Below are 26,966 nucleotides of genomic sequence, written 5' to 3' on the forward strand. Positions count from 1 at the left end.
TAGTCCCAGCTACTCGGGAGGCTGAGGCAGGAGAATGGCATAAACCCGGGAGGTGGAGCTTGCAGTGAGCTGAGATCCAGCCACTGCACTCCAGCCTGGGCTACAGAGCGAGACTCCGTCTCAAAAAAAAAAAAAAAAAAAAATTATGAAAACTCATCAAATTTTATTTAAAATCTGTGCCTTTCACTGTATATACATTTTATCTCAATTAAAATAAAAGACAAACCAGTTCTGTCTCATTCTCAGTACCTTTCACTGGAGGGTTATAAATTTTATATAGCTTTAAAATATATAGTTTTAAAATTTACATATAAATTTTATAAATAAAAAATTACTTTTAGCCATAATTCATGAGATTCCATCATAAAATCTGCCTATATTCCTAAAACATTAAAAAATACCCTAAGAACATCAAAGATACGTATTTATTTGGAACTTTAATTTGCTAAACTCCAAACCAATCCTCTGAATACGTACTTACCATGAGAGTCACAAATTAAACCAACTCCAGGGGCCGGGGGATAGTTCATATTTTTGTGCCAGGCCCTTGGCTTGTATTTTACATGTATTATCCCATTTCATTTTCATGACAACCATATGAGATAGAGACTATGGCCACATCATCTCAATTTTACATTCGAGGACACTGAAGCTCAGAGACAGATTGACTTGTCCAGGGTCACAGAGCTGGCAAGTAACAGAGCATAGGTCGGAACTCAGGCTTGTCCAGCTTCTAAGCCAGACTCTCAGTCACTCTGCTCATGAACAAGGAAAACAGGAATCTGAAAAACCAAGTTTCGTAAAAAGGTCCAACCAAGCCAAAACAGGTAAAAATCCAGATCAGGCCTACCCCATTCTGCAAGCCTCCTGGCTATACCCTGTCTCCAAGTCACCCTCCGCCCTTTTTCTCCAGAGTGATAGCTCTAAAACCACCCACAACTGCTCCCTAGCAAACATCCCTTAAAGGCTCCTCTTGGCTATTTTGAAGGTACTTTTAATTTTTAGTTCTCACAGCATACAAAATATAAAAAAAGAATAGAACCAAGCATGGCTACTTGTTAATAAAAAAAGAAAGGGGTACTGTGTGTGTGTGTTTTAAGTACTGAAGCCATTTTTTTTTTTTTTTTTGAGACGGAGTCTCGCTCTGCTGCCCAGGCTGGAGTGCAGTGGCCGATCTCAGCTCACTGCAAGCTCCGCCTCCTGGGTTTACGCCATTCTCCTGCCTCAGCCTCCCGAGTAGCTGGGACTACAGGTGCCCGCCACGTCGCCTGGCTAGGTTTTTGTATTTTTTAGTAGAGACGGGGTTTCACCATGTTAGCCAGGATGGTCTCCATCTCCTGACCTCGTGATCCGCCCGTCTCGGCCTCCCAAAGTGCTGGGATTACCGGCTTGAACCACCACACCTGGCCCATTTTTTTTTGAGATGGAATCTTGCTCTGTTGCCCAGGCTGGAGTGCCGTGGTGCGATCTTGGCTCAATGCAACCTCCATCTCCTAGGTTCAAGTGATTCTCCTGCCTCAGCCTCCCGAGTAGCTGGGATGTGTGCCACCACACCTGGCCAATTTTTATATTTTTAGTAGAGATGGGATTTTGCCATGTTGGTCAGACTGGTCTCGAACTTCTGACCTCAGGTGATCTGCCTGCCTCAGCTTCCCAAAGTACTGGGATTACAGGTGTGAGCCACCGCGTCTAGCCTGAAGCCAGCCATTTTTTGAAGGAATCTTATACCAGCCCACAATATAGGACCTAGGTAAAGGCAAGGCTGCTCTGTCTGCAGAAGCTGGAAGAGACAAGAGTTGTCCTTTCATCAGCCTCTATTCCCCGTGGCCACCACCTAAAACCATCTCCCTGGACTTCATGCTAAGGAACCCAGAGTTTTAGCTAATCTCAAACTAGCATTCAAAACCCTCCAGATGGATAGATGGACAGACTATTTATTTATTTATTTATTTATTTATTTCGAGATGGAGTCTCATTCTGTCATCCAAGGCTGGAGTGCAGTGGCGCCATCTCAACTCACTGTAACCTCTGCCTCCTGGGTTAAAGCGATTCTCGTGCCTCAGCCTCCAGAGTAGCTGGGATTACAAACATGCGCCACCACGCCCTGCTAATTTTTGTATTTTTAGTAGAGACAGGGTTTCACCATGTTGGCCAGGCTGGTCTCAAACTCCTGACCTCCAATGATCCACCCACCTCAGCCTTCCAAAGTGCTGCGATTTCAGGCATAAGCCACCACACCTGGCCTGAAATTCTCCAGATTTAAGATGACTGCAACTTCTCTCAATGCATGCCCCTCCATCTCACCCCTCTGTCTTAAGATAAAGTACACTGAACTTAAGGTAATTTCCAAAACTGTCACTTTACTAGTTCCATGCACCTGCTCAAATATCTGTTGGATATCTATCTATAGGGTCAGCCCAATCCCTTCAGTCTGGGCCTCCCCTTCTTGCCCACTCCAGCCACCATCCTCACCCTCTCACTCACAGGAAGCCTCTCCCAGACACTGCCATGCTCAGCCTCCCTCGGCACGAGCTCTGAGCGCTGGAGGAACTTGTGGCTGACATGACTGGGGACACATGGATCTATTCTCTTGAACTGGTTCTCAGTTGTTTCTTGTATGTCAATCTTACCTCCTCACAAAAATTTCACCCTCCTACAAAGTCATCAAAAAGCTCTTCCTCTTGATCAAGAAGAAAGCACCTGGACTTTGGAACTGGAGATTTGAATTTAAACCCTGGCTGCGCCACTTACTAGCTGTGCTACCACTTATCATTTTGAACATGCTCTCTCAGGATGGCTGTGAAAAGGAAATTATTAATGAAGATAATGATGCCATGGGCAGAATGAGTTTATGTATTTGTTTTCTGTCTTCCATCACACAACGCCCAACACAGTGGCAGACACACTGTTAGTGATTAATAATTTCTTCATCACTGGGCGTGGTGGCTCATGCCAGTAATCCCAGCACTTTGGGAGGCCAAGGTGGGTGGATCACAAGGGCAGGAGCTCGAGACCAGCCTGGCCAACATGGTGAAACCCTGTTTCTACGAAAGATACAAAAAATTAGCTGGGCATGGTGGCACACACCTGTAATCACAGCCACTTGGGAGGCTGAGGCAGGAGAATTGGTTGAACCCAGGATGTGAAATTTGCCGTGAGTTGAGATCACGCCATTGCACACCAGCCTGGGTGAAAGGACGAGACTCCATCTCAAAAATAAATAAATAAATAATAATTTCTCCATTATGTCCCACCACATACTAAGAACCTGCTGTGGGCAAGTTTGCCCCTTGTGGGAACTAAAAGGATGTAGCTCTGCTCCTTCAGCTTTCTAATTTTTTTTTTTTTTTTTTTTTTGAGACAGAGTCTTGCCCTGTTACCCGGGCTAGAGTGCAATGGCGCAATCTCGACTCACTGCAACCTCTGCCTCCCGGGTTCAAGCAATTCTCCTGCCTCAGCCTCCTAAGTAGCTGAGATTACAGGCACCTGCCACCACTCCGGGCTAATTTTTCTATCTTTAGTAGAGATGGGGTTTCACCAGGTTGGCCAGGCTGGTCTTGAACTCCTGACCTTGTGATTGGCCTGCCCTGGCCTTCTGAAGTGCTGGGATTACAGGCGTGAGCCAACGCGCCCGGCCCGACCTTTGTAGTTTTGTTGATGACTATAATTTCAAGACTTCAAAAAGCCAGGTCTAGCAGAACAGGAATGAAGTGTTTCGGGGAAATGACATTCAAGAATGTCTGCCAAGGTGATGCAAGGTCCTACCATGCTCTGATCCAGAAAGCTAATGGGCTGCTTTAATGGAGCTCTCAGTGGCTAATGATGAAACAGGCTGTTTTGAAAGCCCTTGCAATAAAGATGGACAAAAGATTTCCCAGGGGAAATACTGTCTTGTCTTTTCCTGCTAGATGAAATCAATGAGCCCACATTATTGAAAATCCAGGAAGTACTAGGGCCTGGGGTGGTCTGGGAAGCCGAAAAGCACGGCAAATGGGCTGCATGATTGGCAGAGTTAGATTTGAGACACCTGCCCCAGTGCAAGACAGGAGCTGAGCACTGTACCTGTGGAAACGTGTTGCTCTTGCATTGAGGACATTGTCCTGCTGGCGCCATCGCCAGAGTCTCTTCCACGTGTGGAAGGCAGCAGGCAGGGTTCTCTGCTGGAAATGACCATCCGCTCTGGCCTGTAGCCGCTGAAGCAAAACAAAGAATGACCATTGCACTTAACTTTTTTTTTTTAATATGACCTTTCAGGGTCACACTCTTGTGGGAGGATTGCTTCCTATATAATAAAAATGAGAAAAAGATGAAAATTATTATCTTTGCCAATATGCTAGAAGAAAAATGAAAGAGGTGAAAAAATTTTCACTTAAACATTGGTTAAGCATTTCTACAAATACATACACACACACACACACTCTCTCTCTCTCTCTCTTCCCCATGACTTAGGTGTTCATACCCATTACCTGTTTCACTGTCTGTGAGCATTCGACTCACTGATACGTATGGGGTTTTCAAACCTAAACAATTTATTAGTCCTTTGTCATGTGTTATAAATCTAAATATTTCCCCACTCCATAATATTTATCTTTTCATTTTGTTTATAGTGTTTGTCATACATATTTATGTAATTATAAAAGTCTACTATTTTACTGATACATCAGTAGGTAAGACAGACAATGGACGTAAGAATATACTGTATATGCCTCTATGATCCAAAACTTTGGGGGAAAAAGTATATATGCATGTGTAGAGGTTTGTTTTTTTTTTTTGAGACAGTCTCACTCTGTTGCCAGGCTGGAGTGCAGTGGCACAATCTCAGCTCACTGCAACCTCTGCCTCCCGGGTTCAAGTGATTCTCCTGCCTCAGCCTCCCAAGTACCTGGGATACAACGCACATGCCACCACACCCAGCTACTTTTTGTATTTTTTAGTAGAGATGGGGTTTCAACATGTTGGCCAGAATGGTCCTGATATCTTGATCCGCCTGCCTTGGCCTCCCAAAGTGCTGGGATTACAGGTGTGAGCCACTGTACCCGGCCAACATGTGTAGAGGTTTTAAAAACATGGCTGCAAATTCTTTGATCTTCCTTCACTGAGAAGTGATCTATGTTCCCTCCCCTTGCATCTGGCTGGGATAGTGACTGCTCTGACCAATAGGGCATGGTAAAAGTGACACTATGTTAGTTCTGAGGCTATATAAAGAGCCACAGAGCTTCTGACTTGTTCCTGGAACACTCATCTTGAAGCCCTGATGGCTGACTACCCCAAGGCCGCCATGCTGCAAGGAAGCCCAAGCCTCACAAAGAGGTCATATACAGGTTCTTTGGCTAACATTCCCAGTTGAGCCCAGTCTTTGAGTCATTCTAGTCCAGGATCTAGAGACGTATGAAGAAAATTCTAGATGATTCTAACCCCTTGCCATTAGAATCTTTTCAGCTGAGGCTGATTTTGGAGCAGAAACCAACCATTCCCATAATGTTCTGTCTCAATCTTTGAGAATCCATAAAGCATAAAAGAATGGTTGTTGTCTTATACCACTGAATTTGGGGTGATTTTTTACACAGCAATAGATAACTGGATCAGTATGCATATGTATATGTATGTGAATAGATGGGTACATACACTTCTACCCCCACAGAAGAAGAGAGATACCAGGTTTACCCATTAAATGTCATGAATGGTTTCATTTTTTCTTCTTTATGTCTTTTTATACTTCCTAAATTTTCTATATCTACACATTGCTTTTCTTTTTTTTTTTTTAATGGGCATTTTCAAATGTAAGCAAAAGTAGAAGCTGACAGTATAACGAATACCTATGACCCTACCACCCAGCTTCAACAGTTAGCAAACAATTCGCCATTCTGCAGAGCACCATCCTTTGGTATTCGTGGGGGAATACCAAAATCCATGGATACTCAAGTCTCTTATATAAAATGGTATAGCAGGCCGGGTGCAGTGGCTCACGTCTGTACTCCCAGCACTTTGGGAGACCGAGGCAGGCAGAGCTCAGGAGTTTGAGACCAGCCTGGGTAACATGGCAACACCCCACCTCTACAAAAAGTACAAAAATTAGCTGAGCATGGTGGCGTGCACCTGTAGTCCCAGCTACTTGGGAGGCTGAGGCAGGAGAATCACTTGAAGCTGGGGAGAGTGAAGCTGCAGTGAGCCAAGATCATGCCACTGTACTCCAGCCTGGGTGACAAAGTGAGACCTGTCTCAAAAACAAAACAAAACAAAAAACTAACAACAACAACAACAACAAATTGATGTGGCATCTGCATATAACCTAGGCGATCCTCCTGTATACATCTCTAGATTACTCATAATACCTAACACGATGTAAATGCTATGTAAATAGCTGTTATACTATATTGTTTATATATTGTTTAGGGACTACTGACAAGACAAAAAGGTCTGCATATGTTGAGTACAGACACAACCATTCTTTTTTTCCTCTGAATATTTTTTTCCATGGTTGGTTGAATCCATGGATGTGGAACCCACAGATACAGAGGGCTGACTGTATGTCACTTTTTAAAAAGGAAGAAACCCACAAAAAATAATATTTTTATCTTGTCTAAGAATAGAAAGAACTGACGTGCTCCTGGGATACCTATACCGAGAGGTGATATTCAGATTGTCAGCTAAAGGTTTAGGAATGACGAAGCAGTGCTCTTCCTATTTTTCAGACCTGCTATACCTTTGAAAGCAGGCCATGCTAGATCAGCGTGAGAGATGAAAATGCTGACCCCAGACTGGCTGCCAGTGTTGGGTCCCTGTGTCAAGGGGAGTGCTCGTTTTCCAGGAAGGAAATAGAAGAGACCCTCGGCTTTCCACCTTGAATAAATACAGCCTTTCAACTCTGACACTCAGTCTTTTTCTGAAAGGCTTTCCTACATTCTGGTGAACTTGCATTACTTGAACTTTTCAAAGCTAGTAACATAATCCAAAGGCATGTCAAAGAATGCAGTGACTCTAGCATTTCCTAAGTGTGGGAGGCAAGAGTGACGCAAAAAGAGGCCATGCCCTATAGCATCCAAGCTCTACCAATTGATATCATCCTTGGAAAAAAGCTCTGAAGAAATCAACGGCGGTTCATTTGTTGGTCTGTGCATTTCTTCATCCAAACATTAGCACATACCCCATGCCAAGCACTGTGTCGGGCTAAGGAGGAAAAACGGACAGGCTGTACTCTAAAGGACTTCACTGCCTGGGAGGAAAGAGAAGCCAGTGAACAACCACAAGATGAATATTCTGATAAAGCCATGCCTCAGGGGTAGGGGTGGAGGTGGACTGGCCTGGGGGAGGAGGTGACATCTGAGCTGGAAAGGAGTGTGAAATTGAGAACTGGAGGTACAAAGAGAAGCAGGAGAGATAAGCGAGATAGCAGGAGAGCACAGAGGACCTTTAGGGAACCACTGGCAGCTTAACCAGTCAGAGTGCAGTTGTGAAGGAGCAGAGCGGTAACAGGAAAGGGGAGAGAAACAGACAGGGACCAGCTCCCAGAGGAGTTTGTAGGCCTTGCTAAAAATTTGGATTCTTTTTTTTTTTTTTTTTGAGACGGAGTCTCGCTCTGTCGCCCAGGCTGGGGTGCAGTGGCCGGATCTCAGCTCACTGCAAGCTCCGCCTCCCAGGTTCCCGCCATTCTCCTGCCTCAGCCTCCCGAGTAGCTGGGACTACAGGCGCCCGCCACCTCACCCGGCTAGTTTCTTGCACTTTTTAGTAGAGACAGGGTTTCACCATGTTAGCCAGGATGGTCTCGATCTCCTGACCTCGTGATCCACCCGTCTCGGCCTCCCAAAGTGCTGAGATTACAGGCTTGAGCCACCGCACCCGGCCAAAAATTTGGATTCTATCCCCAAACTATAGGGAACTAGCTAACAGGTGAATTTAAAGATTCGCCTCTTAGACTCCAGCAGAAGATGGAGGTATGGGTAGGGTGGGCAGCATGAAAACAACTGGGAGGAGTTTGGTTTGTGTCTTCCTGTTACACTCCAGAGATGACCAAAGAGGGGGCACTTCTCACAATGGCAGACACCATCAACTGAACCCTTTCCCAGTGAGTGTCAACATGGCCTTGAAATCCTTCTCAGTTCAACATTCCAGAAGGTACTCCCAATTGGCAGAATGGGCTTGTAAGGTCACACTTATTTGTCACCCTGGTGCTAAAGTATGAGCCCTGGGAGAGCAGGAATTTTGTTGACTTTATATCACGGTTGTATCCTCAGTGCTTAGTGCAGTGTCTGAGGCACAGCAGTTGCTCAGTAAGTGTTTCTTAAATGGAATGGATCTATCTTTCTCAATCTGCCTTTACTTATTTGTGGTCCTGACCTCACATCCTCCACCTTCAGGGGACATGTGTCTCACACTGTTTAGTACTGGGATGCAGCACTTACGCTCTGCACCTCTCCGTGTATCTCTTGCAGGCCCCACTGGGTGATGGGCTGGCTAACTCAGAGACTAAAAGAATTTCAGTAAAGGTGTGAATGGCTGATAAGAGCTCAGTACTTTCAGAGAGAACTTGCATTTTCATAGCAGATAAGAAATGGGAGTTATGCAGACTTTCTGATATCAGAGGTGGAAACTGGAAGAAATGCCTTTGAGCCTTTTTTTTTTTTTTTTTTTTTGAGACGGAGTCTTGCTCTGTCGCCCAGGCTGGAATGCAGTGGCCGGATCTCAGTTCACTGCAAGCTCCGCCTCCCGGGTTCACGCCATTCTCCTGCCTCAGCCTCCCGAGTAGCTGGGACTACAGGCGCCCGCCACCACGCCCGGCTAGTTTTTTGTATTTTTTAGTAGAGACGGGGTTTCACCGTGTAAGCCAGGATGGTCTCGATCTCCTGACCTCGTGATCCACCCGTCTTGGCCTCCCAAAGTGCTGGGATTACAGGCTTGAGCCACCGCGCCCTGCCGCCTTTGAGCTTTTTCAACACCCTGTCTTCCAAAGAAGAACGACAAGACTTCTTGGCATAGGTCTTTTCCAAGAATCTTTCCAAAGCAAATGGGTCCAAGAATGTAAGGCAGGAGAGCAATCTGCTAAAAAGTACTCCATACCTGCTTGTACCGCCTCTTCTGAGTATACTGTAGCCACAATTTGATACACTTGCACAGCAGTGCTATCCTGAAACAAAAGGAAGAACATCGCGTTTTTAAAACTTTGTTTTAAGGCAGGTAAATCGGGGTACAGTTACTTCCTGTGAGTTAAAGGCACCCCATGGGCTTATTAGTTTCATTCTAGGAGAGAGGGCAGTAAGAACCTGGTATCTAATGTAAAATCTGTCAACCTCTGATTCTGGACTGTGGATTGCCTAAAATGTTGACAACTTTCTTGTAAAACCTAATTAGACCACCAAAAGCACAGTAGCTCTGGAGTTTAGGAAATATGTATGAAGTCCCCTAGACAGCCTGAACTTCCTGGTTTCATGGCCGAAGCCTGGGGGTCCATGACATGTTGCCTCTCACACTAGGTTTTGTAAACCAGGGTTTGGAATAATATGTCTTGAGAACTCTAAATGAGTCAGTTAATTATTGGAATTCTCACTAACTCATTAAAAAATGCTTCAAAATTGGACCTAAACTATGCAAAATAAGTTGATTATACTGTGCAGGGAGGGAAAGGGGAGAGCAAAGAAAGGGAGGACATGTTCAACATTTCTGGCAGCAAGAGAGTTCGTACTTCCCTGCTCTGCGGAGTAAGATCTTACTCTTCCTTGTAGGGAGGGGACCAGGCAACTTTTATTTTTCCCTTTATACTTTCCACCCTATACATTCTGAGTTTTCCTCACAGAAATGTAGTGTTCTTATTTATTTTAACTGAACGACTAGCTCTAAAATATTGACAACATTCCCTGCACACTTTAAGACCGAGTCACAAATGTCCCTGACCCTTCTCTTTAACCCTAGTAATGCATGAATTCTAACTTGGGAACATATTGATGCCTGTAGGACCAAGGCAGTGAGCGACCAGGCACATACTCCCAACTATGGTGGCCAAGAACTGATGCACATATGCTTATTCTATCTCCCATCTGATCAGCCAAAATCCCAAATTCAGCAACAAACGGTTTATAGCAGGACCTCCACCCCAGCAGGCCTTTCTGAATCTGCCACACTAACGCATAGAAGGGCAAGCGATTACCCCGGGAAAACAGTAAGTCAGAGGCACAAAGTCCCTGAGAGCCAGGGATGAAGCCAGAGTCCCTACCTGTAGTGGTTCCAGGCAGCATGCAGTAAGGGCAGCTGCTCTCTTTCCTTTTTCTCCTCAATCTGACACTGCCAGAGGTTCCAGAACCTGTGCAGCAGCTGCAGCATGGCAGGAAGAAAACGGAAATTTACTGAGATGAAAGGTGAAACAGTGAATCCTCACTCCAACAGACTGTGAGCTCCCCCAAAGCAGGAATCACCTCAGTTAGGAGCAGCCAACATACATTGGGCATACAAATGAATGATGGCTGAACTATAGAGCTATTCTGGGCCAACATAAAAGGCAAAAAGATGGTTCTTCCAGTCTGTGGAAATCTAGATGAAGCAGCTATTCCTAATCTCACAGAAGACAAGGACATTTCAGAAAGCCATTCTGGAAATTAAAACTTATTTTATTGCATATTCCTACCTATGAAGTAGTCTTGCCTAAATGCTTAATTTCAATCTAAACAAGTCCTTAGATGTAACGATTATAGGAACCATGTAGATTAAAGGAAAATTAAATGATATCAAAAGGAAACAATCAGATAAATCAAGAACATAAAACATTGGGCTGGGTGTGGTGGCTCACACCTGTAATCTCAGCACTTTGGGAGGCCAAGGTGGGCAGATCACCTGAGTTCTCAGGAGTTCGAGACCAGCCTGACCAACATGGAGAAACCCTGTCTCTACTAAAAATACAAAATTAGCTGGGCGTGGTGGCACATGCCTGTAATCCCAGCTACTTGGGAGGCTGAGGCAGGAGAATCACTTAAACCCGGGAGGTGGAGGTTGTGGTAAGCCGAGATCGCACCATTGCCCTCCAGCATGGGCAACAAGAGTGAAACACCATCTCAAAACAACAACCAAAAAAAAAAAAAAAAAAAAACCACAGAAACAAAAACAAACAAAAACCCCAGAATAACATTCTACAAGGCTAGGCATGGTGGTGTGCACCTGTAGTCCTAGCTCCTCAGGAGGCTGAGGCAGGATATTCTCTTGAGCCCAGGAGGATGAGGCTACAATGACCTATGATCGCACCACTGCACTCTAGCCTGGATGACAGAGCGAGACCCTGTCTCTAAAAAGAATTATTATAATAAAAAATAAATTGTATATACAGAATAACTGGCCTGTCCTTTTTTTAAAAAAAGGCGGTCATTTAAAAAAGTATACATTATGCTAAGTGAAATAAGCCAGTTGCAAAAGGACAAATACTGTATGATTACACCTATGAGGTCTCTAGAATAATCAAGTTTATAGAGACAGAAAGTAGAATGGTGGTTTCCAGGGGCTGAGGAAAGAGGAAATGGGTTCAGAGTTTCAGTTTTTCAAGATGAAAAAGTTCTAGAGATGAATAGTGATGATGATTGCACAATGAGGATGTACATGCCACTGAACTGTACACTTAAAAATGGTTAAGGTGACAAAGTTTAAGTGATCCTGTGTTCCCAGCTACTTGGGAGGCTGAGACATGAGAACTGCTTGAACTTGGGAGGTGGAGGTTGCAGTGAGTTGAGATCGCACCACTGCAGCTGCACTCCAGCCTGGGCGACAGAGCAAGACCCTGTCTCAAAAATAAATAAATAAATAAATAAATAAAGTGTATTTGGGTTGGGTACAGTGGCTCACACCTGTAATCCCAGCACTTTGAGAGGCTAAGGTGGGCAGATCACTTGAGCCCAGGAGTTTGAGACCAGCCTAGGCAACACAGTGGGACCCCGTCTCTACAAAAAATACAAAAATTAGCTGGGTGTGGTGGCTTACAGCTCTAGTCCCAACTACTTGGGAGGCTGAGGCAGGAGGATCACCTGAGCCTGGGAGGTTGAGGCTGCAGTTAGCCACTGCACTACAGCCTGGGTGACAGAACAACACCCTGCTTCTAAATACGCAGAGAAAGCAAGTGTGGTCAAGGTTAAAATCCACAGTCCCTGAACTTTGAGTCAACTACCCATTTTCTTAGCAAATGGATTAAAAAAATGGGATCAAACAAGGCAAAAACAAGAGTTTTTCTATCAGTAGGTATGGATTACCAAAGAAAATGCAAACTAAAGAGGCCGAGCACAGTGGCTCACGCCTGTAATCCCAGCACTTTGGGAGGCTGAGGCGGGCGGATCATCTGAAGTCAGGAGTTCGAGACCAGCCTGGCCAATGTGGTGAAACCTCGTCTCTACTACAAATACAAAAATTAGCCAGGTGTAGTGGCGCATGCCTGTAATTCCAGCTACTCGGGAGGCTGAGGCAGGAGAGTCGCTTGAACCTCGGAGGCGGAGGTTGCAGTGAGCTTAGACTGTGCCACTGCACTCTAGCTCGGGCAACAGAGAAAGACTCTGTCAAAAAAAAAAAAAAAAAAAAAAGAAGAGAGAGAGAAAGAAAATGCAAACTAAGGTTTTAGAGTTGATAGTCTGGACAAATCTTGAAGCACAAAAGTCTTTTTAAAAAGAGTTCTGGCCGGGCGCGGTGGCTCAAGCCTGTAATCCCAGCACTTTGGGAGGCCGAGATGGGCGGATCACGAGGTCAGGAGATCGAGACCATCCTGGCTGACACGGTGAAACCCCGTCTCTACTAAAAAATACAAAAAACTAGCCGGGCGAGGTGGTGGGCGCCTGTAGTCCCAGCTACTCGGGAGGCTGAGGCAGGAGAATGGCGTAAACCTGGGAGTCAGAGCTTGCAGTGAGCTGAGATCCGGCCACTGCACTCCAGCCTGGGTGACAGAGCGAGACTCCGTCTCAAAAAAAAAAAAAAATTAATTAATTAAAAATAAATAAATAAATAAAAATAAATAAATAAATAAATAAATAGAGTTCTGCTTAATTTGGCAAGACTGAAAAAAGAGCAAGAGAGAATGGCCATCAGGAGAGGTCCCTTGATACAGACGACAACCCTCACCGTGACACCATGCTGCCGGTGAGCGAGATTCCTTCTTATTTGCTGCAGATGGGCGTGGGTCACATTGTCTTTTAGGGCTCTAAAGCAAAAATACTGTGCAAAGAAAGGACACAACTGATTACAAGGACTGGAATCAGTAGAGTCTGTAAACCAAGAGCAGGTGAAGGCAGACCGCGCCTCAAATGAGGGGAGAGAAGCGTGGTCACAGCTTCTCATAGCTGTTATTTCCCTGAGTGTGGTTCTCTACTTTGAGATTCACCTGGGAGTCTAACACAAGCCAGTCCGCACAGCAGGCACTTAATAAATATTTGCTGAGCCCTCCCTGCTGTCCATCTATACTGCACAAGAACACACACGCCCACACCAGGAGAGAACGCCATGATCCACACGACAATTCTACAGACCAAGGTAAACATCAGCTGTTGCCTGTCAGAAAAAGACAGACTTTTTGTCTGTGGTGGTTTTGTGTTTTTGTTTTTTTCCCATATGGGCTCAGTGTGTACATTTATATGACTATAAATGCAGAGCTGCTAAAACGGAAGAAGGACTCTTTAGTGAAAGGAAGGGCTGGGGTTGGGCCACTATGGACCTGGATCCAGCTCCATCAGTAATGCCTAAAAGGCCGGGTGCAGTTGCTCACACCTGTAATCCCAACACTTTAGGATGCTGAGGCAGGAGGACTGCTTGAGCACAGGAGTTCAAGACCAGCCTGGCCAACAGAGGGAGACTCTGTATAAAAAACTAAAAAATCAGGCCTGGCACCTGTAATCCCAGCACTTTGGGAGGCTGAGGTGGGTGGATCACGAGGCCAGGAGATCGAGACCATCTTGGCTAACACGGTGAAACCCCGTCTCTACTAAAAATACAAAAAACTAGCTGGGCATGGTGGCGGGCACCTGTAGTCCCAGCTACTCGGGAGGCTGACGCAGGAGAATGGCGTGAACCCAGGAGAATGGTGTGAACCCCAGAGGCAGAGCTTGCAGTGAGCCGAGATCACGCCACTGTACTCCAGCCTGGGAGACAGAGCGAGACTCCGTCTCAAAAAAAAAAAAAAAAAAAAAAACTAAAAAATTAGTTAGGCATGGTAGCATGTGCCTGTGGTCCCAGCTACTTGGGAGGCTGAGGTGGAAGGATCACTTGAATCCAGGAGTTCAAGGCTGCAGCAAGCTACGATTGTAACATGGCACTTCAGCCTGGGTGACAGAGGAGATCCTATCTCTAATAGTAATAATAATAATGCCTCAACACTGGGCATGGTGGCACATGCCTATAGTCCCAGCTACTCAGGAGGCTGAGGTGGGAGGATTGCTTGAGCCCAGAAGTTTGAATCCAGCCTGGACAACATAGTGAGACCCCAGCCCTAAAAAATAATAATGCCTCACAAATTGACTAAGCAAAGCTGATTTGCCCATATTTCCCCAAGCCTTAGGCTTCAATTTTCTGAGACAGAAGTGAAGGTATCAGACTGGATTAGGGTTTTTTGTAGTGTGCTTTGTGGAGCCCCACAGGCTCCTGAAAACATTCGAAGACCACCTCGTATAGCAAGGGAAGGGAACAGTAGCAGGTAGAACAGGGACTGACTCCCTGACATGCTTCAACCACAGCATGGCTACTTTGATCTATTTTATAAATGAGGCTTCTGCCACTCAAAAGGGGTTTTTCCCATGTAAAAAAAAAGCTCAGGACTAAATCTCTGAGGTTCCTTTACAGCTCCAAAGCCCTCTGACCCTACACCATTAGCACCTGTAATCCAAAATGAAAATAGGGACACCTACAATGGAAGGAGGGTTTCATGACTAAAACTCACCCATTGCTGACTGCATTTAATGAAGGTGATAAGGGTCAGGGTACCCCAAGAGTGGATACCCAAGCAAGGCTGCCAAGTGGAGCCACGCCAGGATGCAGGGCTCTTACCAGCTGGCTGTGCCTGTGGTGCTCTTCTGCCATCTCACACTGGGCAGCTTCTTCTGCACACAGCAGCATATCTGCCAGGAAGTGAAGGCCTCCAGTCTCAACAAGGTTCTGGCCCCTAAACAGTGCATTCTTAGCAAGCCACCTGAAGGGTCGTGGCTATCGGGGATAACACACCTGCCAGGTGGGCTGAGGTGCACCTCTGTCTACTCCTGATGACCCAGGGAAGCAGTGGGCAAAGGGAAACCCCGTCAATTACTGATCAAACATCTGGTCTTGCACTCCTCCCCTTGAATGCCCATGAGATGAGAGGCAAAAATTACCTGAGATAAACTGCTACCAATTTCAGTAAACATTTAGAAATCACCATATCTAAAGCAGAATCTGCTCCTTTTTCTGTAATCACTGTTTTGGCACCACAATCCAGTCAGATGTTTGAGCTAAAAACCTTGGAGTTATTTTCAAACCTTTTCTCCTCCCACTCTCATCTAATCGGTCGCCAAGTCCATCTGCTCTCTTCCTAAATCTCTTGGCTCTCTCCAACCCCTCCTGCTCTTCTGTCCCCACTCCCAACACCCTGCAGTTCATCTGACTCATCCCTTACGCAGACTGGTAAGTGAGCCTCCTCCCATAACTGGTCTCCCACTGGTGCTAGCCTCTCTCCGCTAATCCAGAATTATCCTTTCCAATGCACAAATCCGACTGCATTTCTTTTCTTTTTTTTTTTTTTTTAAGAGACTAGGTCTCACTCTGTCACCCAGGCTGGAGGGCAAGGGTGCCATCATAGTTCACTGTAGCCTCAAACTCCTGGGTTCAAGCGATCCCCGTAAAGCACTCGGATTACAGGTGTGAGCCACTGCCCCCAGCCTCTTCTCTTCTTAAAAACCTCTGATGCCAGGTGTGATGGTGTGTGCCTGTAGTTCCACCTACTTGGGAGGCTGAGGAGGGAGGATTGCTTAAGCTCAGGAGTTCAAGACTGTAGTAAGCTACCATTGCGCCTGTGAAAGCCACTGCACTCCAGCCTGGGCAACATGTGACCCTGTCTCTAAATTTTAAAAAGTTAAAAAACCTCCAGAGGTTCCTGCTTCTACCTTCCCACCATCCACATCTCAACAGCTCACTAGATTCTTGAATGCTTTACCTCACCTCTAAACCTGCGTAAATGTCATTCATTTTTGCCTTTTCCAACCTTCTGCAGTCTTCCCCTAAGACATCAACCTTCCCAACTTCTCATCTCCTATGACTTAAATTCTGCACAAACATTACCTCCTTGGCTGAATCTCCACAGTCGCTCTCACAGGACTTGATACAAACCTTTATGACAGCAGTTATCATGCCATATTTAAAGACCCATTTTCATGTTTATTTTCCCCACTAGACAATGAACTACCATTAGTCTGAGCTTCCTCGTATCCAAGAATTTAAGCAGGAGTTTACACAAAGCAAGACTTTGATGAACAAATAAAATGTGTGGATGAACATCCTAGGCAGTCCAAATTCTTATACTTGGGCACACAGTATGGTAGGGGTAGTGATTAAGAATATGGCTGGGTGGCCAGGCGCGGTGGCTCACGCCTGTAATCCCAGCCCTTTGGGAGGCCGAGGCGGGTGGATCACCTGAGGTCGTCAGGAGTTTGAGACCAGCCTGGCCAACATCTAGAAATCCTGTCTCTACTAAAAATACAAAAAAAAAAATTAGCCAGGCATGGTGGTGCATGCCTGTAATCCCAGCTACTCATGGGGCTGAGGCAGAACTGCTTGAACCCGGGAGGCAGAGGTTGTGGTGAGCCAAGATTGGGCCATTGCACTCCAGCCTGGGCAGCAAGAGCGAAACTCCATCTTAAAAAATAAAAAGAAAAAAAAAAAGCATATGTACACAGGGCTGGACGTGGTGGCTCATGCCTGTGATCCCACTACTTTAAGAGGCTGAGGCAAGTGGATCACTTTGGGTCAGGAGTTTGAGACCAGCCTGGCCAACATGGAGAAACCCCATGTCCACTAAAAGCACAAAAATTAGCCGGGTGTGGTGGTGGGCGTCTGTAATCCCAGCTACTCAGGAGGCTGAGACAGGAGAATCGCTTGAACCCGAGAGGTGGAGGTTGCAGTGAGCTGAGATGGCACCACTGCAATTCAGCCTGGGTGACGGAGCAAGACTCTGTCTCAAAAAAAAAAAAAAAAGGCTGGGTGCGGTGGCTCATGCCTGCAAGCCTGTAATCCCAGCACTTTGGGAGGCTGAGGCAGGTGGATCACCTGAGGTCACGAGTTCAAGACCAGTCCGGCCAACATGGCGAAACCCCATCTCTACTAAAAATACAAAAATTAGCCAGGCATGGTGGCACATGCCTGTAATCCCAGCTACTCGGGAGGCTGAGGCAGGAGAATCGCTTGAACCCAGGAGGCAGAGATTGCAATGAGCCGAGATTGTGCCACTGCACCCAGCCTGGGTGACAGAGCAAGACTCCATCTCCAAAAAAAAAAAAAAAGAATATGTACACAGGAGTTAAAGGCCCAGGTTTTGAAAATCCTGAATCTGCCAATGACTTGTGACTTTAAAATACACTCAACTCCTCTGAATCTGTTTCCCTGTCTGTAGAATGACAATAGTGGCACCTACTCCACAGCACTGCTATGAGGATGAAGCATAGTGTCTGCTACATAGTAAAAGCACAATAAATGGAAGCTTATGGTCACGGTGATGGTATCACCAAGAAAAAGCCAGTGGTGGCTATTTCCACCACCTAGTGGGCAGAGAAAAGCACTTATATTATAACACCAAAAAATGTTCATCAGGAAAGTGGGATTACACCTGAGGGAAAAGAAAAAGAATGCAATCAGGGAGGAGCAGAGAGGTGTGCTAGCAAGGTTCCATTTTGAAAGTTGGGTAATAAGATACATAGTTGTTCATTTTATTATTTTTAAACTATAAATATATAAGTACTCTTTTTATACACAATCCCAATTAAACAAAAAATTTTAAGACTGCCAACAGAGAAAAGGCTGTTTTAAATCGTTTGGCAGTTGTTTCCCACGTATCTCATGACTTTGGTTTCACGTGCTGCTGAGCTCCTGCTGTCCTGGCTGAGGCAGTGGACAGCCTGGGTATCTGAAAGGATACAGTGTTTCCAGTGAGTAAAGGTGCGCCGCAGGGCCATCTTCCTGGCCAGTTCCTCCACCTGGGCATGGTAGGCGTACAAGCTCTGCCTCTGCTCCCAGGCCTGCTGCCAGTCACAGAAGTGTATCTGGAGCACGCTGACATGATGGAATCTCTCAGCCATCTCTGCAACAGAGAAATAACTGCTGCTCCCTCAACATTAGAGGATGAGCTGGAAACATCTTTAAGACAAGCTGAACCCCACTACTGGCGAGAGCAGGGGTTCAAGGCTACACACACACACACACACACACACACACACACACACACAATGCTAAAAGTTTTTTGTGTTTTTTTTTGAGTTGGAGTGTCGCTCTGTCGCCCAGGCTGGAGTGCAGTGGCGCGATCTCAGCTTACTGCAACCTGTGCCTCCTGGGTTCAAGCGATTCTCCTGCCTCAGACTCCCAAGTTGCTGGAATTACAGGCATGCGCCACCACCCCTCGCTGATTTTTCTGTATTTTTAGTAGAGACGGGGGGGTTTCACCATGTTGGCCAGGCTGGTCTCGAACTCCTGACCTCAAGTGATCTGCCCGCCTCAGCCTCCCACAGTGCTGGGATTACAGACGTGAGCCACCACGCCCGGCCAAAATACAAGTTTTTTTAAACCTTGAAAGGTCATTAGAAATCCCTGAGTTATATCTCCTCTCTCCAAGGAAAGAGAAAAGGTCTGTGATTTTAGGGAGGAGGGTGCTATAAAATCAGTTACATCAAAGGGCTGAGGCTTCTGGTTAGATACTGATAAACAGGAATGATAACTGTTGCTTTCAAAAGGACTGTTTTACTTTTGCTTCTAAACAAATGACTCCTAGATAGGACTTAGAGATTGAGTTAATGATATAAAATTCAGCTGCCATGCTGGCATAGGCTTTTTTGAGCTTTCAGCCAACCTGATCCTGGCTGCCAGCTTCATCTCCTTTTAATGCTAGTCAGATAATGGTCTGATGAGCTAGGGCCCGGGAAGGGGATGGGAATCAGACCTGGAATTTGAATGCTGTAACTGGAGGCAGGCGTTCGTCTATAGCTTATCATGCTAAACAGCTTAATGCCTTCACATTCCAGGACTGGGCAACTGGACTGCCGGTGTGGGGTCACTATCCTCCAAAGAACACATTCGAACTCTCCCAAGAGACAGTGTTGGCAGCCTAAGAGATTTCTGCAGCGAGGTTTGGCTGAATGCCAGAGACCCCTAACCCAGTGTCTAGCACAGTGCTTGACTCACTTGGGTATAAACTCAGTAAACTTAACTTTAAAAGTGTACCAATGTTCACATTTCTGTGTATTATTACTTCTGAATCTAACTGGGAAACAAAACCATATAAGCAATATCCAAAAAACTTGATATCAAAATCATATGCATTTGCATAATTGGAGACAAACAGAAACTATCCAAATATCTATTAATAGGAGAATGGCTAAGTATATTAAGGTAAGCCATCCTATAAAATATGAATAGTTGTTAAAAAAAATAACATTCATAGCTGGGCACGGTGGCTCATGCCTGTAATCTCAGCACTTTGGGAGGCTGAGGCGGGTGGATCACAAGGTCAGGAGATCGAGATCCTCCTGGATAACATGGTGAAACCCCGTCTCTATTAAAAATACAAAAAGTCAGCAGGGCACCATGCGGGTGCCTGTAGTCCCATCTTCTCAGGAGGCTGAGGCAGAAGAATGGCGCGAACCTGGGAGGCGGAGCTTGCGGGGAGTGGAGATTACGCCACCGCACTCCAGCCTGGGCGACAGAGCGAGCCTCCATCTCAAAAAAAAAAAAAAAAATTTATGACAAATACTTAAGATGCAGGAAAATGTTGATTAACTGTGTGGAAAAAAGCAAGATACAAAGCCATAGGTTATCAACATATTAATCAAAATAATTACAATACTTATAGCATAATGAAAACCCTATTTAGAAGAGGCCGGGTGCAGTGGCTCACGCCTGTAATCCCAGCACTTTGGGAGGCCAAGGCAGGGGGATCACCTGAGGTCAGGAGTTCAAAACCAGCCTGGCCAACATGGTAAAACCCCATCTTTACTAAAAATACAAAAATTAGCTGGGCGAAGTGGTGGGCATCTGTGATCCCAACTACTTGGGAGGCTGAGGCAGAAGAATCACTTGAACCCAGGAGGCGGAGGTTGCAGTGAGCTGAGATCGCACCACCGCACTCCAGCCTGAGCAACAAGAGCAAAACTCTGTCTCCAAAAAAACTCTATCTATAGATAGATAGATATAGATACATAAATAAAAGAAAAGGCCAAAGGGAAATAAGTTTGACTCAAGGATGATGTATTTTCCTCCTCAATCTCCTTTTACCAACATTTCTGGAGTAACGTCATTATATTACTTCTTAGTACAGTACCAACGGCAGCAGGAGAGTGGAAATTGTGACCAGATCCTCTGTCTTGAGAGCCTGGAGCTTCCTTTTTTTTTTTTTTTTTTTTTTTTTGAGACAGAGTCTCGCTTAGTCGCCCAGGCTGGAGTGCAGTGGCGCGATCTCGGCTCACTGCAAGCTCCGCCTCCCGGGTTCACGCCATTCTCCTGCCTCAGCCTCCCGAGTAGCTGGGACTACAGGCGCCCGCTGCCTCGCCCGGCTAATTTTTTGCATTTTTAGTAGAGACGGGGTTTCACCGTGTTAGCCAGGATGGTCTCGATCTCCTGACCTCGTGATCCGCCCGCCTCGGCCTCCCAAAGTGCTGGGATTACAGGCGTGAGCCACCGCGCCCGGCCGAGAGCCTGGAGCTTCCTACTCACCATTCTGCTGTCTCTTCACTCTGCGAACTTGCAGGTATTCAAGCCAGGCCTTCAGAAATCTCTGTTTTTGCCAGTGCCGATGGTGTTTCACCGCGGAGACGACCTTCTGTTTCTCCTTCTGGACATACAGGAGCTGTTCCCGCCACTGTGACCAAGCCTGAAAACCAGAGAAGAGGCAATAGTCAAAGGAGAGGCAGGAAAACACGGTGAAGAACAGGTGGAAAGGGAAAAGAGAAAGACACACACACTGGAAAGGCTGAGATCAGAAACAAGGAAGTGGCAATCCCCTAGCGGGATCATAAGCTATGGGACTGTGGGGTAAAAGGGTCTTTAAGAGGGACATTCTGCTTTCAAAAGTAATTTTTTTCTGGATTAAAAAAAAGAAGAAGAAGAAGAAAATCAGCAAGCAGATGCCAGGCGCAGTGGCTCATGCCTGTAATCCCAGCACTTTGGGAGGCCGAGGCAGGCGGATCACCTGAGGTCAGGAGTTTGAGACCAGCCTGCCCAACATGGCGAAACCCCATCTCTACTAAAAATACAAAAACTTAGCTAGGCGTGATGGTGGGTGCCTGTAATCCCAGCTACTCAGGAGGTTGAGGCAGGAGAATTTCTTGAACGCGGGAGGTGGAGGTTGCGGGGAGCTGAGATTACACCACTGCACTCCGGCCTGGGCGACAAGAGTGACCAACTCAAAACAAAAACACAAACAAGCAGACAAGGAGCAGAAACGATCCGAGGGGTGACATAATTCATTCAGATTTGGGACAGGGGAGGGTCTGCCTTTTCTTCCAAAGTCAGAGGACGTTTACTGTAAAGTGGTCCTTTTTCAGGCAGATTAGTTCCAGGGATGCCTATCTATAGAAGCTAAGGGTCTATAAATGCACACCCTTAGATCAGTGATAATGCATGTCCTAATCTGAAGATGACTTAGACAAAGACTTCATATCTTTTCTTCAACCTGTCGCACCTCTCCTCTCCCTCCTCACAACTGAATACCATCACTCCCATTTCACTAAGAAATAAAAGCAATCAAAAGAAAATTTCCTCAAGGTCCACCATGTTTAACCACCCACCTGCCCACGGGCTCTGTCTTCTCTCTCTCCTGCTACTCTGGATAAACCGTCCATCCTCCCACCAAAGTCAGTCCCCTCCCAACCCTGTCCCGCTCTGGCTACATCGCATCTTCCTAAGTTTACCGCCTTGGCAGCTGCCCTCTTATAAATCACGTTTTCACTCTCTATAGATTTTTGAAATCAGCATACCGATGTGCTATTATTTTCCCCATCCTAAAAAAATGTCTTCAGGACGTAACAACTAAAAGCAATGGCTGACCTTTGATTAGACTACGGAAATGAAAATAGCAACAATATACAATTTTAATATGAACTGCATGTTACATATTATCATATCAATATTAAATTTCTTGGAATACAATAACAATATTATGGTTATGTGGGAGACTGCCCTTTTTAGGAGATATAAGCTTTAAGATAAACTTTGTGTCTGTAATTTTAGAGCAGGTTGAGGCTGCAGTGAGCAGTGATCACACCACTGCACTCTAGTCTGGGTGACAGAGTGAGACCCTGTCTCAAAAAAATCAAACCAAACCAAACCAAAAAACCACAATGGGTTAAACTGGGTGAAACACATACAGTATCCACCTTTTCCATGATTTGGTGTTTGTCAAAAATAAAAAGTTGTGGGGGGAAGATTGCCATCACAAAAATTTCTGAAAGGAATAAACCAGTGATTCTCAAGGAAAGCAACACCCTTCTCTAGACTCTAGACCACACTGTGCCATCCAGCTAACACTTTGGTTCTTTCTGTTTCAAGCTCCTCAAAAGAGCTATTTTCTAATCTCTCTGTCTCCCAGGCAGGCCTTCTTGAGCCCACTCCCACGGCTTACTGAATGAAACTGCTCTTATCGAGTGCATCGGCAATCTCCACGTTGCTCAATCCAAAGATCAGATTTCAGTCCTCACCTCCCTTGATCTGCCAGGAGTGTCTGACAAAGCCTCCTCCTTCCTTCACCTGGCTTTTGGGATGTGTCCGGGTCCCTGCTTTGTTTCTGTTGCTGATTCCCACCTCTGTGCCCCTCGCAGGCTCAGCCCTGGAACCTCTCCTCTAGCTACACTCACTCCCTTTATTTTTTCGCACACCTTAGTAGGTTTTTTTTAAAAAAGAGATGGAGTCTATGTTGTCCAGGCTGGTCTTGAACTCCTGGGTTCAAGCAATCCTCCCGCCTCAGCCTCCCAAAGTGCTGGGATTTACAGGCATGAGCCACCGCACCCCGCCCACTCTAGTAACTTTATATACCATCTGCCTACTGAGAACTCCTGAATTTCCCAAATGTACCTCCTATCCTGGCCCCATCCTCAATATTCCACACATATATCCCAATATCCCACTGCTTCCTTAACATATCTTCTTGTGGATATTCAAAAGGCCTATCAAGCTGAAGATACAGAGGCCAGAATTGGGCTCCTCCTAATCTCTTCCCACAAACCTGCTTCTCCTGCAGTCTTTCCTATTTCAGTAAATGGCACTCCGTTGTTACAATTCCCCAGGCCAAAACTTGGAAGTCATCTTGGACTCTAAAACTTCGTATCTCATCCATACATCTTTAAAAGATGTCAGTTACATCTTTAAAAGATATCCAGAATCCGACTACCATTTTCTTATCATCTTTGTGCAAAATCTCACCTGGAATTTCGTAATAACTTCTCACCTGTTCTCCCTGTTTATATCCTTGATCATCTCTGGTTATTTATTTATCTATTTAGAGAAAAGGTCTCACTCTGTCACCCAGACTGCCAGACTGAAGTGCAGTGGCAAGAATACTGCTCACTGCAGCCTCAACCTCCTGGGCTTAAGCAATCTTCCTGCCTCAGCCTCCTGAGCAGCCGGGACCACAGGCATGCACCACCATGCCCAGCTAATTTTTTTTTTTTTTTTTTTGAGACAGGGTCTTGTTCCATTGCCCAAGCTAGAGGGCAGTGGCACAATCATAGCTCACTACAGCCTCAACTTTCCGGACTCAGGTGATCTTCCCATTTAGTCTCCTGAGTAGCTGGGACTACAGACACATGCCACCATACCAGGATAATTTTTTGTATTTTTTGTAGAGACAGGGTTTTACCTTGTTGTCCAGGCTGGTCTCAAACGCTGGGGCTCAAGCTGTCCACCCGCCTTGGCTTCCCAAAGTGCTGGGATTACAGACATCTGCCACCATGCCTGGCTCTGATGTATTCCTAACACAACAGCCAGAGTGGTCCTTTTTGGTTTGCTTTAAATCTTAGGTCACTTAAATCTCTCTGTTTTATATGACAATTTCCCTTCCTGCTTTTTTTTCTCTTTCATGCCATCAATCTACTAGAGAAATCAAGTCATCTATCCTATAAAATGTCCTACATTTTGGATGTGACTGACTGTAATCTCGAGGTGTCTTTAACTTGTTACTCTGACCCCTGTATTTCCTATAAACTGAGAGACTCGCATTAGGCTTGGAGTCATGTTCAATTTTTTAGGCAAGAACAGTTCATGAATGTGGCTGGGTACTTCCACTTACATAGTATCATGAGGCACATCAAGTCTGGCTGCCATAGTTGTAGCAATGCCAAGGTTGTCTGGTGGATTCAGACGGCAGGTAGCCAGATTTCTCCTGTATTTTCCCACCATCCTCTCACCTAGTGATGGCTGCCTAGATCTGTGTCCTCATTAGAGGTGGCAAAACAGCAATTTTCTATGCTAGTACTCCTTCTGCATTTATTAACTGGAATTCTATAAAGAAGCCTTCTCTCTCGTTAACCCTCTGGTTTCTTGGAGTTAACAGTTTATACAGGAAAGGTGGGATAAATGCTTCATTTTTTGCCTTCATTAATTTTTAAAGAATTGAGTTACTCCCCTAACAACCCAAAATCATGACCGACGAGTTCCACTTTCTTTTAAAGTTATTTCAAATGCATGAATTTTATGTACTTGATGTTTTCAATCTACTGGGCTCAAGTGATCCTCCTGCCTCAGCTTCCTGAGTAGCTGGGGCTACAGGCACCACCATGCCTAGCTTATTGTTTTTTGATGCTCAAACTTTTCTATCTTAAGCCCCGGGAACCCTTCCAAATTGGTCCCTGAGTCCTTCTGACACAATTCCATTAGCTTTTGTTAAGTTCCTCAGTCTTCACCACACTATGTCCTAGGTGTATCTTGTCTATTTCCTGCCCCAGACCTATAATCAGCCATTTCTCTAAAAAGCCCTGCTTCCTATTAGTGGGAAATAGTTAAGACCACAACTTGGGCACTGGGGATACTAAATGCTATACTACTGGTCACTGCTTCTAAGTCTTTTCAGTAAATAGAGTTAGAAATGCCTTTTTTTTTTTTTTTTTTTTGAGACAGGGTCTCACTCTGTCACCCAGGCTGGAGTGCAGTTGGCACAATCTTGGCTCACTGCAACCTCTGCCTCCTGGATTCGAATGATTCTCGTGCCTCAGCCTCTTGAGTAGCTGGGATTACAGGTGCCCACCACCACCACGCCCAACTAATTTTTTTATATGTTTAGTAGAGATGGGGTATCACCATGTTGGCCAGGCTGTTCTCGAACTCCTGACCTCGGGTGATCCACCTGCCTCTGCCTCCCAAAGTGCTGGGAGCCACCGTGCCAGGCCAGAAATGTATTTATGGTTATATACACACATATATACACACATACACATATATACACATATATATACATACACATATATACACATATATACATATATATACACATACATATATAATTGAGTCCATATTGATATTTACAGTTCCAACTGCAGATTTAATTTCTTTAATTTTTATACTTGTAATCTTTTCTATTGAAGATCTTTATTCCTAACAACACTGCCATAATTATTTGCTTTATCTTACAATGTAACTATACTTTCAATACAACAATTTCAAACCTCCTAGTAACAATAACACTTGTTTAATAAGAATGTGGTTTTAGATTTCTTAGCAGTTCATTATGTCCTTTTAACACATTCCACCAGGGTGAACAGTCAAAATATTGTATTTTAAAGTTACTTGAAGTAATTATTTTCTGTGTAGTCATTGCCACAAACTTGATATGTTTATTTCAGTTTGTTTTGAAAATATATCAATTGCTTTTTTATTTACTCTTGCTTTGTAATTATATAAAATATTTGCATAGTTCCGAAGTTAAAACTATGTAACAAAGTAAATTCACAGAAGTACTCTATTCCTATGCTCTTCCCTCCCTCCTCCTATAGGTAACCATTTTTTGGTAAGTTTTTCATTTATTTTTCCATTATTCCTTCTTGAAAATATAAGCAAACACAGACATACACACACACACCACAAACACACAGACACACATTCATATATATCCTTCCCTTTCTTACCCCAAAAGCAGTACACTATGCATCAGAGAATCCTGTTAAGAGGTAGGTACAATCATGTTACTCCTCTGCTCAGAGCCAGCAGCTCTTCACCTTCCCAGGAATAAAAGTCAAAGCCTTTTTTCTCAGGTGCTGCCTGCAAGGCCCTACGTTCTGGCTGTTACCTCATGATCTCATCCTTCCTACTCTCCCTTCTCAAGCTCAGCAATATGAGATATATCAAATTCATAGATGAAATGACTCCATATGACAATTTTTCTAACCTAATAAGCTGTCAGTACATTGCAATACAAATCCCAATAGGCTGAGCCAGGTGCGGTAGCTCACGCCTGTTAATTCCAGCACTTTGGGAGGCCAAGGCAGGCAGATCACGAGGTCAGGAGATCGAGACCCTCCTGACTAACATGGTGAAACACCATCTCTACTAAAAATACAAAAAATTAGCCGGGTGAGGTGGCGGGCGCCTGTAGTCCCATCTACTCGGGAGGCTGAGGCAAGAGAATGGTGTGAACCTGGGAGGCAGAGCTTGCAGCGAGCCAAGATCGCACCACTGTACTCCAGTGGGTGGGTGACAGAGCAAGACTCTGTCTCAAAAAAAAAGAAAAAAAAATCCTAATAGGCTTTGTTATAGAACTTGACAAGTTGATCCTAAAATTAATAAGAAAGAGTACAGAAGAACAATTAAGACAA

General features: G+C 45.1%; 1 protein-coding gene across 5 annotated transcripts in view; it reads right to left on the reverse strand.

Annotated features, from left to right (window-relative positions):
* The window catches only part of SFI1 (SFI1 centrin binding protein), a 114,216-nt gene that overhangs the window by 21,452 nt on the left and 65,798 nt on the right, over window positions 1-26,966 (reverse strand). For 3 of the 5 annotated variants that reach the window (XM_025400059.1, XM_025400060.1, XM_025400056.1), the window contains 7 exons: window positions 20,881-21,037; window positions 18,098-18,259; window positions 14,986-15,056; window positions 13,072-13,164; window positions 10,205-10,302; window positions 9,055-9,121; window positions 4,063-4,193 (listed from right to left, as the gene is read on the reverse strand). In XM_025400059.1, the coding sequence (XP_025255844.1) occupies window positions 4,063-4,193; window positions 9,055-9,121; window positions 10,205-10,302; window positions 13,072-13,164; window positions 14,986-15,056; window positions 18,098-18,259; window positions 20,881-21,037 (779 nt within the window). The remainder of the gene's footprint in view (window positions 1-4,062; window positions 4,194-9,054; window positions 9,122-10,204; window positions 10,303-13,071; window positions 13,165-14,985; window positions 15,057-18,097; window positions 18,260-20,880; window positions 21,038-26,966) is intronic. The other 2 variants (XM_025400058.1, XM_025400057.1) reach the window with 1 other exon arrangement.

The sequence above is a fragment of the Theropithecus gelada genome, chromosome 10 (genome assembly GCF_003255815.1).
Source record: "Theropithecus gelada isolate Dixy chromosome 10, Tgel_1.0, whole genome shotgun sequence".
Lineage (NCBI taxonomy): Eukaryota > Metazoa > Chordata > Mammalia > Primates > Cercopithecidae > Theropithecus > Theropithecus gelada.